Raw genomic sequence first — 19,114 nt, forward strand, 5'->3', positions numbered from 1 at the left:
CAACGTCCTGCAGCATCTCGCATCCCGTCACGTTTCCCGCCCTGTACAAAGCACCGGCAAAAAACTAGTTAAGGAAGAAGTCTGTTTAAGCTCTCTGGCTTTAGTCTATTTTCTCTTCCTTAACTGTAAAATTAGATATAATTGTTTCGTCAAATATCTGATACTATATAAATCACACTCCGTTGTGATTATCAAAATAATTTTAGATGACATGGCTCACATGTGGCAGTAAACCTCACATGTCAGAGTCCCTCCGGCTCCTTTGCTGTGCTGACCAATGTCTCCAGGTCTGCAGCGTGCTACCCATGAGGCCACGCATGCATTCAACCTTCCTCTACCTCTCCTCCCGCCTCTGCGCCTCATTGATGCCTGCCTGCTCGAGATCATCCGCCCAAAACTTCTCAATCTTTGTGACCTCGTTGGGCCACCTCTTGGCCATGAGCACATGTTAGAGCTTCTCATGCATCTCATCGGCCGCTCCCTTGGCCTCGTTCATCTCACTGACAAGACAATCCCTCTCTCCCATGATGAAGGGCGATTGACCCTTGGCCCTCTTCAAGTCCCCCTGGGCGGACTCAAGTCGGACCTGCAGCTCGATCTCCCGCCGTGGCTGCTTCTGCAATGCCGGTGACAAAATAGTAGTGAGCAATCGCAACGTACATAGAAATCTCACACAAATGCAGCATCATTTCCATTTTTCACTTACAGGTGACACTGCTAATCAGCGCGCCAGCACCCGTCCACGTGAACCACCCTAACAGTCCTCACCTTTCTTTTTTCAAAAACTTTTTCTCTCTCATCTTTCTTTTTTGAAAAGTTTTCTAAAAGAACTTTTCAGTTAAAACTTTTCAGATTTCTCAAGTTTTTAAGAAAAAATTTTGAGAAAAAATTTAGCTCATAAATTTTGAGAAAAAAGATTGAAAGAAAAAGTTTTTAGAAAAAAATTAAAAAAAATTATATCACATCATTATTACTATGTGATCTATCATCTAATATATAAAACACACTATCATATATGAGCCACATCATTAAAACCACCTTGAAAACAAGGGATGGGTTGTTTTGAATGGTATCAAATAGCTCAGGAAGGATACTCGAATGCAAGGTACATGAGTAGATTGCAAAAGTTCAAAACTTTTAAGTTATTTTGATGATACTTCATACTTACACGTAAATGTTATATATCTATAAAAATACACATACTACCTGTAAAAAAAAATATGTACATGAATAGTCTTACATACTGACATATTCCATATACATATCCTTTTGCAAGAGACGCTATTACAAACATCGGAGTAACTATACACGGATGTGGATAGGAAAAAAGGCACGTACACGTGTGCTTGCACACATGTCCCAAGAACAAAACCCAGCCATGCAGTACACGTGTACATGATGCATATATGTCACGGTTCCATGAACCTGACAAGCATCGAAGCAGGTTGGTCTCGCTTTGACTTGGACACTCAGTGGCATTCGTCCACACACGAGACGACGATGGATCACGAGGTGACATCAGAACATGTGCTAATCTATTTGTTAACTCTATTTGTTCTTGAAAAAAAACCCGACTCAGTGAAAAACATATAAGTTAGTTTCACGTCACGGCACACTACTTAGTTATAATAAATAAGTATAATAAAATGTATCTTAAAATATTTTGAGATTAAATCTTATGTTATTTTTTTCTCATCAAGGTTTTTTTTAATAACAGACGTTGTATTCATCGATCGCGAGACATTTATAATAATTTTATTAATCCCAAACTCCATAACTCCGATCTATCAATGTGTTTGTGCACTGGTTTTTTTTTTTTTTAAAGCATTCCGAGAAATGTGCCCAGGCCAATGATCAATTGGTTGATGATGGAGCAGCGTGGCAGTCTGCAAGGTGACTACATGCTAGAAACCGATGTTCCAAAACCCATTGACTTTAATTGTCTGAAAAGCCAACTCAATTATCATCACTACGACAAAGTCACCTGTTTTTAGAAACACAAATTTTTATTTACACATTACCTGTGCTTAAAAAATAAATATAATAAATAATACTATAGAAGCTTTAGGCCAACCGCCAATTTGCATGATATCATTAGAGCCGCATGGCAGAGAGCCATAGGCGCTCTATCGATTGCTTTATTCAGGTATGAAACCAAGTTGCACCAAAGATGACGACCAATGACCACACTGTCGAAAAAGCTAAATAGCGTAGCCCAGGTTGTAGCTAAAAAAAGCTCATATGTGACCATTGGATAACAATCTATATTACCTATAAAAAACACGAGTTTTAATGGAACCTAAGATCTCTACTTTTCATTCGAGTTGATCAAACGATCACCGTGTAAAGATTCTTTTTTTTATCATTCCAAAATACATTTAATCTATATTAATTACCTCCTATATCTAAATGTTCAATATTTATTTTTCATACCTAGACATCTCATATTTACCTTCGTACATTACTATATCCTAAATTAATTCAACGTGTTCAGTTGCTAATAATAAGTTAAGGACCCACAAGCCATTGAAACTAACAATGAAAAAGAAAATGCTTGCGGAATATGGTCAACACTGCTAAAGTATTGCGAGGCAAGTGTTGGCATACAATCTAATTTTTAAAAAAAAATAAAAGTACGATTTCTGATATCTACACCAATAAAAGATGCACACAACCAATTTCTTTAAATAGGTACTCAAATTCGTATCTAAGATGAGTCAAATTTGGATAATTTAGATATACATTTATATCCTCAATCAACTGAGCTAGACCGAGTACATAGTAAAAAAATGGTCTGCAAATTTTTCTAGCGGGGTTTTATTTCTTCTAAATTTTCTCCAAAAGTATGCAATGCAACTAAAGTCGGATTCCACTGTTGTCCAAAACGCACAGAACTAAACGGCCCGTGATTTTTTTTTTAGTGGCGTTTTATATCGCCTAAATTTTCTCCAAAAGTATGGCATGCAACTGAGGCGGGCCATTCCATCATTTGACCTTTGCGGGGGTGGGCTGCAGCCATCTTTTTATCGGCTGTGTACCTTTCTCTCTCACCTCTTGGGTTTCTTGGAGACCTATTTGGAATGATAACGAGTATAATATTTGCAAGTGGAAACTATACAAATTTGTACCTAAGTTAATTTTAAATTCACATCTATACTCATTACCCCTACAGATAAGAGTTAGCATCCACACGTCACCACCTACATCACAAACCTACAAACACACATGTATGTCTATATGCTACAATGGTGAAGCAAGAAGAACTATAACTCTAGAAGTCATACCTTAGATCCAACAACAGGGGCGGCGGACAGGATGTCGGTGGCATGGCGATCGAGGGCCGTGGTTGGGGGCATCGACCATGTCGAGGCCTCGAGGGCGGACAAGGCTAGGAGTAGGGTGACGCGCCCTTAGGAACGTGGTCGCGCGAAGCTGGGCGGTCAGAGGTGGACAGGGGCATCGGGCTGGAGTGGCAGACTGACAGCTGGCAACTCTAAATGGGAGTGTGGGTGTGACGGCCTATACAGTGATAGGATATCCTGTGGTGTGTGGTGGTTGGGTAGATGGGTAGAGAACGACTAAACAAAAAATATTTAGTAATAGTCTGCTAGTTTATATATAAAAGTGATTTAGACCTATATATATATCATATACAAGCGATACGGGAGTAAAACGGATACAAGTAAAACTATTTTATACCGGTCTCTCTACTTTATTAAATTTAATATTAAACCCACACTCAAATATATGGGAAAAAATACATTCCAAATCTGAGTAAAATGTGTCCATTACCATAAGTAGACCCACCTCACGTTCTGTCCTTCTCCTCTCTCTTCCCCTGCTCCCTGTCAACTGTCAAGCTAGTACTATCTCAGTGCAAGATTCAGCCTGCTGCCTGCTCTTCTTGCTGCAGCAGCTCTCCTGCACTGTGATTTGCTCCTTTTCTTGGCGGCAGGCTGGATTCTAGGTTGCATTCTTCAGCAGCACCTCGATCTGCTCCTCCGCCAGATTCGATTGATGTGGTGTGCTCTTGGAGTCAGGGGCTCTGATTCGGCGGCCGCTCCCCGTGCTCCGATCCCCTACTTTGATGAGGCTCTCGCATTGTGAGAGCCACTGCGCCGCTCCCTTCCGCTACATCACCTGCCTCCCCAAATCCAAAGATGCGAGCTGCGATGCTGCCTCCGTGGCGGCGCAGCTCCCGGCCGCCGTCGCCGAGGAGGAGCCGCCTCCGGTTCAGAAGATTGAGGTGGCGGTAGCCGGGAAGGTGGACGACGACGACGAGAAGCACGAGGATGGTGAGAAGGCGGTAGCGGCAACGGCGGCGGCGCCGACGAAGAGTAGCCTGAAGAAGGCCAACTGCGGCGACAGCAAGTGCGCTGCCAAAGGCAATGTGAAGTGGATGGATTTGCTGGGGAAGGATCTGACAGAGGTTAAGGAATTCGAGCCAAGGTATATATCATCTTCCTCGATAAACTTGCTGCAACTGTCCATGAGTTTGGAATCTTGGATCAGTTCAGCCTCCAGTTGATGGGTGAATTGTTATCGTCTCGTGTGTATATCCAGTTGTTCATCCATTTAGATTAATTAGGTGAATGTTCTATATGCTTGGATTTTAGTGAGGTAATTTTCTGCTAGACATGGGCCTTATTAAATCAATTTATGTTGACTCGAGTGAAAGTGTGAAACCATGCTGAAATGTCAGATGGATCACAGATATTTTCCATTTGTTTAGGTCCGATGATGGCTGGCATTGTTTTTTCTTTCAAGAAATCAACTTCGTGGTAGAAGAAGTCACCTAGTGTTGTACAGCTTGAGATACTTGGTCATAATGTTTACGTCAAACATGTAGCCATGTTACCCATGTAGGTCATACAAATCCAATAATTCGAGAGATATTTTTGTGCTGCGCTGCATTTGTTTGTGCATGGTACACTTTTAGCACAGAGTATATTTGTGTTTATTGTTCAGATGATCATGTCAATTTCGTACATAAATCATTAATGTGCGCCTCTGGTGCTGTACAAGTGTTTGCTACTACAAATTTTTTTAGCTCTGCTTTCTGAAAAATGCGGATACCAAAAGTATATTTATTGTGCTCTCATATATTCTTATATCAGCATCATATTTTGAGATACCAGCTCAAGTATATTGAAGCAGGATGAGTGCATGTTTTCAAGTGAGTGTAATGGATCTCTCAAATTTATTTACAAACTTTCATACCGCAGTCAGTCAATATTGATTTTTATAGCCTCGCTATTTTCATCTCAGTTCTGCATTTCTGTTTTGAAATCATTGAAATAAGTTGCAGGTCTTTGCACAAACATCTTGGGTATAGCCTTGCCATAGGCTCCTCGATAGGACTAAGAGTGGCAATATATAAAATGCAGAAAGATAAATAAAGACAACCAGATAAAGACATACCAATCAAACACTGAAATTATTGAGCATAACTGCTTTTCAATAAGAAAATTCCTATTCACCATGCTATTTGACTTTTGACTTCACCTTAAAGTAGGCCTAGGCAAAAGAACACCGGAACTGATAAACCAAACCGAACCGCAACCGAACCACCAAAATTGTCGGTTTTTTCGGTGTTCGGTTCGGTTCTTGCTTCTGTGTTGTTCGGTGATCGATGTAGGTTCGGTTGTTTGGTGTCAAAAATTGATACACCGAAGTCCAACGACCCAACCAGCTCACCCCTTGCGGCCCGCTCACTCAGCGCTCAGCTACCCTGACAGGCGATGACCTAACTAGCCCAACTGCCGAGCGGCCCAGTCCCCCGTTCCCTGCCCTTGCGCCCACCCAGCCGACCTCGAGTCCCCACGTGCGGACGCGCCCACGCCTTACCCTAGCCGCCATGCCGCCACCGCCCACTCGTCGGTCACCATGACGCCAAGGCGCCAAGCCACCACCGCCTATCCCTAGCCGCCCGCCGGCCGTTGCCGCAATGCTGGACGCCGACAGGCCACCGCCGCACACCCGCGACCCCTACCTACTCCTAGCCACCCGTCGCTGGAGTGTCGGACGCCGACACGCCATCATACCCACACGCCAACGGCCGACACACCTGAGCCCCCAAGCGGACCAGTTGAGATAGCCGGCGGCCGGTGGGGACTAGAACGGCAGACAACGGCGGGGACTCAGGGCTCCAGGCTCTAGCAGCACCCAATGCTTGCGTTTTTGGTGAAAACCGAAACCGAAAATGTGCGGGTTTCCAATTTTTTCCAAGAACTTCGGTTTGCAATCTCTAAAAACCGAAATATTCATACACCGAAAAACCGAACCGATATAACCGGAAAAACCGAATGCCCAGGCCTACCTTAAAGAGATGACTACATTGTAAAAGTTTTCAAATGCTTCATAGAACTGTACTAGGATACACTAATGGGTGTCCTGTTCGAATTTAATACTTCTATCTTGTACCCAGCAACGAAACAACAATGAAACATCATTTTCGTTCTTCCTTTTTCCGATAACAGGGATAACGAATGGAGTATGGACATAAATCCTCAAGCAACATTTCCATTTTCTAGAGATGTCTCTGTTCATGTTATATCACAATTGGATGGTTTAATTTGACTTCATTGACTGCCGAACCTTTTCCTGCTGGAGCCTTGCTGGTTCGTTAATCTCACATTGTGCCTCTTGTGATTCCATACAGCGAATGCAGAGACTCACTTGACGACGGAGACGGCATCTCGACATGTGTTTGCGTTATCCAATGAGTCAAGAAGAATCCTCAAGCGCTGTAAATTCTGTGGAAAAAGGGTGGTTCGCATCAATCATGATTTGTTCTTTCCAGTGGAGGGCCAGGGTGTTTTGTTGCTGCCTCCATTAGCTCCATCGAAGATGCCCAACCATTGTTGTGTGTAAAGTGTAAACCAGTCTCATCAGTACATGCCATTATAGATTCTCCTTAGTTTAGCCGTAGGTTTCGGTCATTTTATCAGGTCTGTGTTTGGGTCTTTGTACAGCTGGTTTATTGAGTGCTACATTGTTTATCTAGTGCAGACAGAGTGTTGCTTCTGTGAAGTTTTTTATAAAGTGAATTCCACAAAACTACAAATATTATATCATTTGTAACACAAAACTACAAGTATTATGGCTTGTAATACAAAACTACAAGTATTGTACACTAATTTCACACAAAACCCGATTTTAATTAGATTCACTCAAAAAATGATCTTATGTTTCTTCAAAAATCTTAAAACTTTTTTACATGTTCTATAATTCATGTGCAATCTATTTTAATTGGATTCACTTAAAAAGTTTGTGTAGATTTAAACTAAAATTCTCTCAAGGACAGAAAAAAGCTTGTTTTTTTAGGGAACATTCTTAAGTCTATTTTTTTATTTTTTAAATTGTAGATCTAGACTATCGCCCGTTGGAAATATGCAGATCTAGGAATTCTGAAATTTAACTGTTTTGTTTCTCATTGGATAAATAATGATTTGAGTTGAAATTTTTTGGAGAGCTAGATGATAGCATTCTCAAAACCATATTTTTTTTTCAAAATTTTTCATGATTATTTTGATAGGATTTTGAATTTTGAGAGTATTAGAACGTAATATTTTTTATTTTGTAACAGGTGATAGGAGGTTACATCTATCAATTTTCAAAATGAACGTCTATATTTATATTTTTATTAAAAATAAAAAATAAAGAAATTAGGCTAGTAGGATAGCTGAGCCTAGTCTGTCTTGGGCTGTGGAGCTATTATTACTTTTGCGTAGGCTTAGCCCTAAGCCCAGGATTCGACTGAGCAAGGCCCATGGATAGTAGGCAGAGAGAGGGGAGGGGGTGATGGCGCGGTGAGAATCACCACTCGAGGAAACAGGAGGAGAGGAGAGAAGCAAAACGAAGCTCACAACTCGCAAGGACGATGGAGATGGCCTTCTGCTTCCTGCTCTCCCCGTTGCCCCTTTCGCTCCCGAGCCCCACTGCTATTGCCGCCGTCGCCACCTCCTCGGACCTAATGTCCTCCCACCATGGCCGCCGCCACCGCTCGCTGGAACATGGCTGCCGCTGTCGCTGCCCGCCAAAGATGGCCCCCAGTAGCAGCGGCGACAGCTCTGGAGGCTGCAACTCATATGATGGCGAGGAGGCCGCTAGCCGCGCCCTCAGCCTCGATGGCGGCGCCTCCTCCTCGGACCATCAAACCGGTGAGCCGCGCAAGCATAACTAAAACTTGTTGTCACTTATATGAATTTTCATGTTGAAAATTTTCTTTTGGGCCAACAGGGTGAGCTCTTCTTCGTTCGGCCCAAGATGGTTTCAGCCCAGGCCCGTCGGTCGGCTCCTTCTTCAGGTGGGGGCGCTGGCCTAGGGTTTGATGGGGGCAGTTTGGGACCAATCGGTCCTAGCTTGTGGAGGCTCCATGGAGGCGGCGGAATGACTGCCCCCAGGATTCCCGTTCTAGTGCACGCGTCCATGGTAAGGCTGGGGTCCCTGTTGTCCGCTGGATCCTCTTTGCACAATGGGGATTGGATCGAGTGGCACCGGGGATCAGGAGACCCAACTGAATTTGGTTGAGGGAGCCATCCTTGGTGGTCATGTTGCCGATGAGAGCTTACATATCTTCCTGAACTCTCTTCTCGGTAGGAAAGAGGAAAAGTGTGACATCTCTCTCTGTTTTGGTTGACCTTCTTCTTGTCTGGTGTGTGGTTGAGCGTGGAGTTCATCTTCCTGCTTGGCTTGGAGAACCGCCGGAGGGAGTTGGTGGTGTTGGAGCCAGCGCTGTGTCACCTAGGCTCGCCCGCACGTGCCGTTGTAGTGCGGTTGGCTTTGTATCTCTGATCTCCTTCACGTCACCGGCAACGTTGGGTGCTAGGTTTTCTGGAACAATGGCTTGCGAGCCGTGCCTAGCCTCTCTTCTCCACGCCTTCGAGCATGTTTTTTTGTGAGTTCTCCTCTCTCACTTCCTCTGGACAATGAGTTGTTTGCTGGTATTGCTTTGTGATGAGTAGTTGAATTGAGATTGAGCTTTTTATCTAAGTACGATAGCATTGAATCCTGTGTTCGGTAGCCTTGGACTTTTGTGTTGGTGATATAATCTGATATGTTCATGCTCACTGTACCGAAGTGCTACTTGTTGTTTGATTTATGGTGCAGAGCTGCTGCGGTTCAGAGGAGGCTTGTTAATTTTGTTTCTGTATGATGTTGATACTAATTTAGTTCCTTTAGCTACTGCCAGTTTGAGTTATCTAAGTCTATTCATGTTTGTGCCCTTAGTTGATCACAACAGCACTATCCATTAATCTTTTGATCTGTGTTCAGGCGCTATTTGCTAGTTGAGAACTTAGATAATAGCCCAATCAATTATGAGTTCAACAAAACAATTAGGGGGCATGACATCTAATGTCTCGGGGCCAATTGTTATATATAATCTGAGAGCAATTTCATACATTTTTAATGCTTACTGTCAGCTCCTTGAGGGCCAATTTTATAATTTTGTTATTTCCATATCATGTGTATAGATATCTTTTTGTCTAGTTTTTGTCATTATGGTTTTTATGGAATATGGATATATATATGCTCATATTATCGCAAATATTACAACAATCCAGAAAACCTAGTACTTCAGTGATGGCTAGTTCTGGTTCTTCTGCCTTACCACAGTCATCCTCAGACACGATTAAGCCTGATAGTTTCAATGGAACCGGCTTTAAGCACTAGCAAGCCCAGGCGAGGCTGTGGTTGATGGAGCTTGGATTATTCTGGGTCCTCATCGAAGAGTCGCCCGCCCCTCTGAGGGAAGTCGTGCTAGACGAGGTCGATAGAACGCGTCTCGACGTGTTAAGGGCTCGTTGGGAGAAAGCTAATGCCTCGGCCTTAGCACGCCTCTTAGCCGTCCTATTAAACAAGTTGTTCGACATCTACGTGGGGTTCGGGGAAGCATGGGAGGTGTAGATGGAGCTGAATGACCAGTATGCTGAAAGGGACAACGACAACGAGTCCTTCATGGTGGCAAGCTATCTGAACTTTCGTATGGGAGATGGCAGATCAGTTATGGAACAAATCCATGAGTTGCAGCTGATCGTGCGAGACTTAGGCCAGTACGGCTGTATTCTCCCTAAGAATTTTTAGGTTTATGCCATTCTGGCCAAGCTGTCTACTTCTTGGCGTGACTTTGTCACTGCACGTCGAAACTTAAAGCAGCGATTGACTCTTAATGAGCTCATTGCTACTATAAATGTTGAGAAGAAGTATAAGTCAGGCTATGGTGGGGTGAAGACACCCGCTCAAGCTAACCTTGTCAAGCACAAGAACTAGCCTGTGAGGAATGTGAAGAAAGAGAAGACCAAGCCTGGTTTTTTGGGACCGAAGGCTAATGCTATGAAGAAGAAGAAACTCGAGATTGTCTGCTATGTCTGCGACGGGTTGGATCACAAGGCCAACATATGCTGCGATCGTAAGGGCAAGGGGCCGACACCTGAGTAGCAGAAAGCACCTGAAGCCCAAGTGCATGTGGCGGTTGCAACGGCCGATGATACCGGCAAAGGCGACTCCACTAGTGGGTATGTATCTGAGGCTGTCGGTGATATGGGATCCGAGGGTTCCCGAGTCCCGAGGCCAGGACAGCGCAGTGCCGCGTGGCGCCTTCCCTCGGGGACCACCTCACCGAGGGCCCGAGGGAAGCAAGGTCTGGGAGTGGGTGCTCGGGGAAGAGAACAGTTGGTCCCCGAGTACCCCGAAAGCCCCGAGGACCTGAGGGAAGTTAGGTCCGGGAGTGGGCGCTCGGGGCCAAGAACAGTTGGTCCCCGAGTACCCAGAGTGCCCCGAGGACCCGAGGGAAGCCAGATCCGGGAGTGGGTGCTCGGGGCCAAGAACAGTTGGTCCCCGAGTACCTAGAGTGCCCCGAGGATCCGAGAAAAGCCAGGTCCGGGAGTGGGCGCTTGGGGCCAAGAACAAGTTGGTCCCCGAGTACCCAGAGAGCCCCGGGCACCCGTCAAGCCCCATGCTGGTGGACCTCGCAGGGACTCCGCGATGAGGTGTTAGTCGGTGGGAGGCCCATTGCCGCATTTAATGGGGAGCGTGGACGGTCACATCCGGCTGCGTCCCCCCCCCCACGCCTACCGTACTGAATACGCCAGTCTCTGCCACCGCCTGGCAGGAAGGCGTGGGCACAATTAATGCGGCGGGTCCCATCGCATGTCCCCTCGCGGGGCCCATGAAGAAAGACGGTTTGAAGATATCTTTGATGGGCACGAGGCTTATCACCCTGTCACATCAGACCATAGCAGACCTTCTCTGCCCAAACGGGCATGGGAGAGTACTCAGAGGCTGGCCGGTAGGCGCCCTTGTGCCTGCTAAAGCTGGAACACGAAGACCAATGGAACCATCCGAGGGATATTTTTTCAAACCTCTGTAACATCAACTGTAGACCAATGATGGTCACTTTCTGTCACACCCGATTTTAAGACCAAAACCAGATGTAAACTATATGTATGCCAGGATCAGTTTAATCATACATATAGCGACTTCATTAGTGTAACAGACACAGTGCTTCTTATTACAACGCTAAAATTTTACAAAATGACCATACACAGGTCTAAAGAAAAGAACACCACAGCGGAAAAAGAACGGCGCAGCTCCAAGCCAACAGGCAGCCGACCGAGAGTTCCACAAGCCTAGAACTCGGCATCATCTTCGGGGAAGTCGTCCTCAGGAAATTCTTCAAAAGTTTCGCCTTCTGAAACAGCAAGCGTGAGTATTTCCAATATTCAACAAGTGGGGGAAACATTTAATTTGATATGGTGGCTTGAAACAAGGCTTCCTATTCTCTAGGGTTTCATTTGCATAAAAGCCGATTTTTAGTTTTGAACTATGGAAAATAAATTTTATTTTAACCGGGAAAAGATGTACCAAAGATTTTCTTTAACCTCCGGGAATTCAACCCAATTCCCAAACCAAGAAAAACAACCACCCGACTAATCATGTGAGGGTCCATGCTGCTCATAACCGTGAGCACGGCTGAATATTTAGTTTGACACTCTGCAGAGTTTGCACACTTTACCCACGAGTCGTGATCTTCTCTGTTGCCAGCACCTGATGGTACCTTACACACTTATGGGATGTGCGCCAAGAGATCACTACGAGGCTTTTCCAAAGAGTCTCCCAGTATGCACTTGCCCACTGAGGTTTCACCGCCGTACATAAGTGGAGTAACCCTCCACCCCAGAAGCCCCCTCTTATGCCGGGTAGAATCGGGAAGTAACCCTTCATTATCTACACATCTGATTGGCTCATACAACACTAGGAAAACATCTAGTTACTAGACCAAGCCGTACCATATTGGTCTCGTGGTTGCTCTATTTGCCATGGATGTTCGCTCCACGAACCGGTCCTTAAAATGGTCTAGGCAAGACCTCCAATAACCCCATAAGGGTATATTACCAAACATTTCCAAACAACCAACCATGCTGGAAAAAGTAGCCCTTTCTTGCCTAAAACCCCAATTATCTTTGTTGTTAACTCCCTTAACAACATCAGTTTCCATGATATTCTTCCTATATCAACTTTTAGTTCATAACTCATGTTTCATCACCTACACGCTACATGTTCATCTAAAGCGTGGCTAAGCATAACCATGATGATATTGTAAGGATTAAACATCTACATCTAACACTAGTATTTGCTATACTACCCATTTTTGTAAAACAGCATGCATATTTGACAAAGACTAGCTTTATGTAAAAACTGGGTTTGCAACATGGTCAAGACACTTGCCTTCGTCGAAGTGATGCACAGGTCCTTCAAAATCTTCCTCCTGAAAGTTGCCGAACTCCTGGACTAAATCGTCTACACGAGCACACAATCTAACATAAGAACAGTACACCAAACATTCCTAAAACTATATAAAACCCCTATAAACAGATTCTACGTGACGCTACGATCGTTTGAGCGCGAAAATCGCCTAAATCAGAGCTACGAACAAAAAGTTGTGATTATTTGAAGTTCCAGGGGTGTTTCTGCAAAATTCCTTATTATCAGAGAAAATCCGAATTGTTTTTATACTGGAAAATTAGATTTATGATGTCATAAAGCGAAACAGATTTAATTCTTAAAAGGAAAAGGCGTGGAAAAGGTTCACGGGGCTTGTGGACCACGGAGGACACACCGGTCCACCGGTCCGTGGTGGACCGAAGGGGTATGCCACCGGCCGGTCTAATCCGGGCCGTTGGTCGGAGATCCGATGGCCGAGATTCAAAGGGGGCGGCGGCCGGCGGTGCTAGCACAGGGAGGCGGCGGCTAACGGCGGCGGGGGAACGGAGGCTTGCCGGAGTAGCGCGAAAACATGCTACTGGCGACCAAACTCGATGGGGAGCGGCTCAAAACGAAGAGGAGGGCGAGGGGGTTCTCACGGCGGGCTTGTCGGTGGTGGAGGGAGACCCGAGGGCGGTATTGCTCTGTGGTGAGTAGTTGAATTGAGATTGGGCCTTTTATTTAAGTACGATAGCATTTAAGCTTGTGTTCGGTAGCCCTGGACTTTTGTGTTGGTGATATAATCTAATATGTTCATGCTCATTGATACACATATGTAGTTGGAGTAACGAAGTGCTATCTGTTGTTGATTTACGGTGCAGAGCTGATGTGGTTCAGAGGAGCCTTGTTAATTTTGTTGCTGTATGATATTGATATTGATTTAGTTCCTTTAGCTACTGTCAGTTTGAGTTATCTAAGTTTGTTCATGTTTATGCCCTTTGTTGATCACAGCAGCCCTGTCCATTAATCTTTTGATCTATGTTCAGGCTCTATTTGCTAGTTAAGAAATTAGATAATAGCTCAATCGATGATAAGTTCAACAGAATAATTAGAGGGTATGGCATCTAATGTCTTTGGACCAATTGTTATACATAATCTGAGAGCAATTCCATACATGTTTAATGCTTACTGTCACCTCCTTCAGGTACAAATGATGTTTATTGCTATCACTGTTGTTTTACAGTTATGATATTTCCATATTATGTATATAGATATCTTTTTATCTAGTTCTTGTCATTATGGTTTTTATAGAATATGTATATATATACTTATATTATCGTAAATATTACAACAAAACTAACTGGCGTAGCTGTAAAATTTTCGTGGGTGCTATACCTTGTGTTGTGTGGAATCGGGGATTAGGAAATTTTGGAGCCGGGGGGGGGGGGGGTCCAACGTGCGGTTACCTGCGAAAGCAAGTGCTAACGGAGTGCTACGACTACGAATTTTCAGTCGTTACCTTCTGGAATGTTGCTAAATTACTGTGGGAAAGCATGGAGCCCTCTGGTTTTCGTTCATGCAGTTGTGGGGATGTATTGAAGTACGTATTAGGCTGGGCCGTCCAACAATCTAGGAGACATTGCTCTGTGTCCGTATGAGAAATTGACGTGATGATGAGGCGTGGTGTTTTGCCTGCTTAACGATTCTTATAGTTGTAGCACAGACCTTTTTTCAGTGAAGTTATTTTTTCCGGGATAAGCCTTTCATGATAGCAATACCGACAGGTTTCCTTGTGTATGTATAACCTAATGCGTGGACGGATATCGTCATCGCCTGGAGACCTGCCTGGACGGAGATCGTCATCGTGAGCCGCTGTATCGTGAATGGATATATGAGATTTAAGACACTGTAATTCTCTCATAAGTTTTTGTTCCTTTGTGACTTTACTCCTCTGAAATCAGAGGAATTGGATCTGACCTGCCTCACCCGTGCCGTGTCGTCTGCTCGTTAACTCCACCAGCGAGGGAGGTGCGACGCGTAGCTGCAGACAGAGCAGCTCGCCGAACGCCGAGACGGATGGGTTCCACCGGGCGGGCAATCTGCGCGTGATCATGGAGACTAACCAGGCGGGCAATGGGCGTACGCTAGCAGCTGGGCCCGGCGCTGCCACGGGGTCGAGTAGACGAGTACTCCCAGCCATGGCCGGGCAGTCGATAGAAGCGGCTGGACTTTTTTTTTAACCTTTTTAAAACTAATATTTTAATAACAGTCCGTCGAAATCCAAATTTTCAGAAACTAATACTTTTTGTCACACCAAAGTGTCTGACGTGACTCCTCAACGTAGTCACGCCATATTCATTAGCATGATCAAAGTGACCACGCTGGCGTAAACCCCGACGCCTTTACACGTGGGTCACTACATGGCAGCGCGGATGAACAATGTTTTCAGCAGTTTTAATTGTTCTCTTTCCATTTTCTCTATTTGAGCAGTGGGGTTGTCGTACTCTAAAATTCATAAAAAACTTTCTGTATGTCCTATAATTCATGATGAATCCATTTTAAAAGGATTCATATCAATATCCCATCTAGGTTTTAAAATAAAAAACTCCAAAAATGGTTACTTTTATAAATTCTAGTAATTTTTAAGACCTCAAATAAATTCCCAAAAATCTGAGAAAATTCACTAATATTCCTCTCATGTGGCGTAATAATTTCTAAAATTATTTCCAATCCTAGGTTACTTGGTGAAAGAGTGAGTTCCTTTGTAATGCTCCATTTATATGCGTTTTTATCATTTCATACTATTTAGCCTTGTAAACCCCTCTAAATAATTAGCAATTATGTTCGATTTTCCTCAAAATTTTGCCAGTACTTAATACAACATGTATAGGTCCTATTTGCAAACATGCACATCTAATAGAATCGTAGAATTTGAATTATTCAATTTTGAATGTTGGTATATGTTACAATTTGTTCTATAACAATACAAAATTTATTGTCATTTGCGGTCTAAACCATACAAAATTTATTGTATGGATAATTCAGAATATGTTTTAGGCGAACCACACACATGATTTTTAGGAAGACTAATAAACTTTAAATAAGTAGACTAAAGAGAAAGAATAAATGAAAAATAGTAAAGATTGGTATATAAATTACAATAAGTTATTTTATGTAGTTATACCTGCCATCCGAAATGTAGAGGTGTCGTATTGTCTTCTTAATACCTTTGACATAAGTTGTTGTAGCAGGTTCAATAGAGACCCCTTGTCCTATTGTGTCTGTATAATGTTAGATTATATGTTATTTTATTAAAGATATACGATGGTATTACAATAGATAAAATGTATATTAGGAATGGTAGATGTAATATATAAATGAATATATAGTTACCTGGCATGTCTCTAGTGTAATTAATTCTGGTCCTTAGTGTATCAAAGGATGCTAGAGTATATGCATACTTGGGGAACGTTGGAGAAGCATCAGGGAATTCAATTATCTCAATGTGACCCGTGAATTTTATCATGTATATGTGGTCAACTACTCGATAATTATTTTTAGCTGGGAACACTTGGAAAAACTTTATGAAATATACAACTCCTTCTCTAAGGTGTGGCTGGAATTGATCTACATGGCGTTGTGGCACTTGAGCTTCCATTGCATTTCTCTATACATTTGCATAGAAAATTATTGTAAATGATGTATACTCTTTTATTTTTTTTTTAAAGTACCTAATGTTTGTGGATACCTCTTGATCCAATAGTACAAAATCAAGTCTATAGATCTTTTCTGGTTTGTCATCCAGAATATATTCAGATAATCTTGTCACGACAGATCTGTTGTCATTTCATGCTAAAAGCTTTGTCGTGTAATCACCATCGGATGGCTCATTCCAATCCACAGTTAAACTACTCATGGATAATGGTTACCACTGTTTCATTCAATGTAACCTAAATTGTGTATAGATTCTTCAAGAACATATCTCATGGCTTAAACCTAAGAACATTAATGTTATCAATTGCCTACTTTCAACAAAATTGGAAACTATTTCCTAATTTAAATGTACATTTCAAAATGCTTAATTCACCTTGTAGTCTTAAAGGCTGTGGGTAGCCATAGAACTTAGTCATGTTTGAACATGCGCAATTTAAAGTTTATTAGTCTTCCTAAAAATTATGTGTGTGGTTTGGCTAAAACATATTCTGAACTATCCATACAATAAATTTGGTATGGTTTAGACCACAAATGGCAATTCTTTTTGGCTCCACAAGTCACCTAAGTATTATTGTTATAGAACAAATTGTAACATATACCAACATTTGAAATCGAATAATTCAAATTCTATGACTCTATTGGATGTGCATTTTTGCAAATAGGACCTGTACATGTTGCATTAAGTGCTGGCAAGCTTTTGAGGAAAATCGAACATAATTGCTAATTATTTAGAGGGTGTTTACAAGGCTAAATAGTACGAAATGATAAAAATGCATATAAATGGAGCATTGCAAAGGAACTCACTTTTTCACCAAGTAACCTAGGGTTGAAAATAATTTTAGAAATTATTACGCCACTTGAGAGGAATATTAATGAATTTTCTCAGATTTTTGGGAATTTATTTGATGTCTTAAAAATTACTAGAATTTCTAAAAGTAACCATTTTTGGAGTTTTTTATTTTAAAATATAGATGGGGTATTGAGGTGAATCCTTTTAAAATAGATTCATCATGAATTATAGGACATACAGAAAAAGTTTCATAAATTTTAGAGTACGGCAACTTCACTGCTCAAATAGAGAATGCAAAAAGAGAACAATTAAAACCGCTGAAAACACTGTTCATCCATGAAAATACTGTTTATCCGAGTCACGCAAACCAATTTAGCGTGACTCAGGCTGCCATGTCGAACCCATATGTAAAGGCACCGGGGTTTGGTGTGACTACGTTGGGGAGTCACGCCAGACACTTTGGCGTAACAAAATGGGCTATTTTCTAAAAATTTAGTTTTCGACGGGCTGTTATTAAAATATTAGTTTTAAAAAAGCTAAAATAAAAAAAAGTTCAAGCGGCTGGTGTTATTAGTTTCCACGATGTCACGGACCTGGCTGTCAGTGGGCCCACCCATCGCTATCGGGTGGGGCCAAGCCAGCAATGCGAAAGTATCTACAAAACAAGGTAAGAACGAAAGCAATCATCGAAGAACAAAGGGCGTGTTTGGTTTGTTGCTCTAGGAAATCAAGTCAAATTTTAGACATGTCCAATAAATTTAGTATCTGTTTGGTTTGATTGCGGGTCAAATTTTAGCCATATCCTGAAAAATTGTGACCGACCGAAGTTTTTCTATAGGGCAGCTGGGGCAAAACTCAAGCTAGCAAAATGGCCGCTGAATTTTGGCTCGACTGCTCCACCTCCTTTGCTGACATGTCATTCCCTGGTTGGTTGCATTCAATGCTTTGGATTGTGGTTTAGCAAGCTTAAATGATTATAATTCATAAATTATGAGTCCGATTTATAATCCGTGTGTACCGTTATACTCCTTATGATTTAATCTTAAAAAAAGACCCATGTTGAATATATTTGGAGAATAAAAAATAATAATATGTGGGTCTCACATATCACATTAACAATTTTAGCACTATCCTAACTTTGGCTTGGTCGCAAACCAAATGCTCTCTGCTACTTTCGATCCCTTCCCTGTATTGTCCTTAACATCCTTCCCAGTCTAGAACTGTTGTTACCTCCTTCTGAACTGTATTCACTCTATGTATTGCATATGCGAGTTGGATGCCTAATTCTATCACTGAGTTTTGGATTTGGTGGGTCTCCGTGTAGATTTGTGTGATTGATCGGAGAGGAACAAGACAGTTGGTATCAGAGCCATCGATCTATAGAGTTCGTGGTGCGAGATGGCAAGGGATATCGCTGGTGGAGGCACTCTGTAGATCCTGAATTTTAGAATTTTAGAAAATAAAAAAATTCACTCCAAATTAAAATTTTCTAATTATTAAACCAGTATAAAATTGAGAAAATATATATATATGAATATGTATATACTTGTATGTGTGTATTTAAATATATTATTTTGGCTAAGTATTTTAGAGATCACTATATAATTTCTAAATTAATTTTTGCAACAAATTTATCATATGCATTATGGTTTAATTGTTCTTATGGTTCTTGTGTGGCAATTTAAAATTTGAATCCATTTTAGTTACTTTTGGTAACTTCCTTTTCCAAATCAATCTGTGAAAATCAACCTTCCAATCCAACTCAAATCTATAATTTGATTATTCAATTGAATTATCTCTAATTAATTTTGATCAACTCGAATTTGAATATCTCTCAAATTCAATTCTAATTCTTAGATTCTTTCATCTAGAGATCCAATTGAATTCATTCTTTTGAATCCAACT

At 42.2% G+C, this 19,114-nt stretch overlaps 1 protein-coding gene across 2 annotated transcripts; it reads left to right on the forward strand.

Annotated features, from left to right (window-relative positions):
* The first annotated feature begins 3,822 nt into the window (after positions 1-3,822).
* Positions 3,823-7,044, forward strand: LOC133915262 (uncharacterized). 2 transcript variants are annotated; one of them, XM_062358356.1, is made up of 2 exons: positions 3,823-4,449; positions 6,662-7,044. In XM_062358356.1, exons 1-2 carry the CDS (start codon positions 4,088-4,090, stop codon positions 6,723-6,725), a joined length of 426 nt encoding a protein of 141 aa, XP_062214340.1. In that variant the 5' UTR covers positions 3,823-4,087; the 3' UTR covers positions 6,726-7,044. The 2 variants fall into 2 exon arrangements, with proteins under 2 accessions (XP_062214340.1, XP_062214341.1); XM_062358357.1 differs by lacking the exon at positions 6,662-7,044 and adding an exon at positions 5,118-5,166.
* Positions 7,045-19,114: the final 12,070 nt, after the last annotated feature.

Source organism: Phragmites australis, chromosome 4, assembly GCF_958298935.1.
Source record: "Phragmites australis chromosome 4, lpPhrAust1.1, whole genome shotgun sequence".
In the NCBI taxonomy this organism is placed as follows: Eukaryota; Viridiplantae; Streptophyta; class Magnoliopsida; order Poales; family Poaceae; genus Phragmites; species Phragmites australis.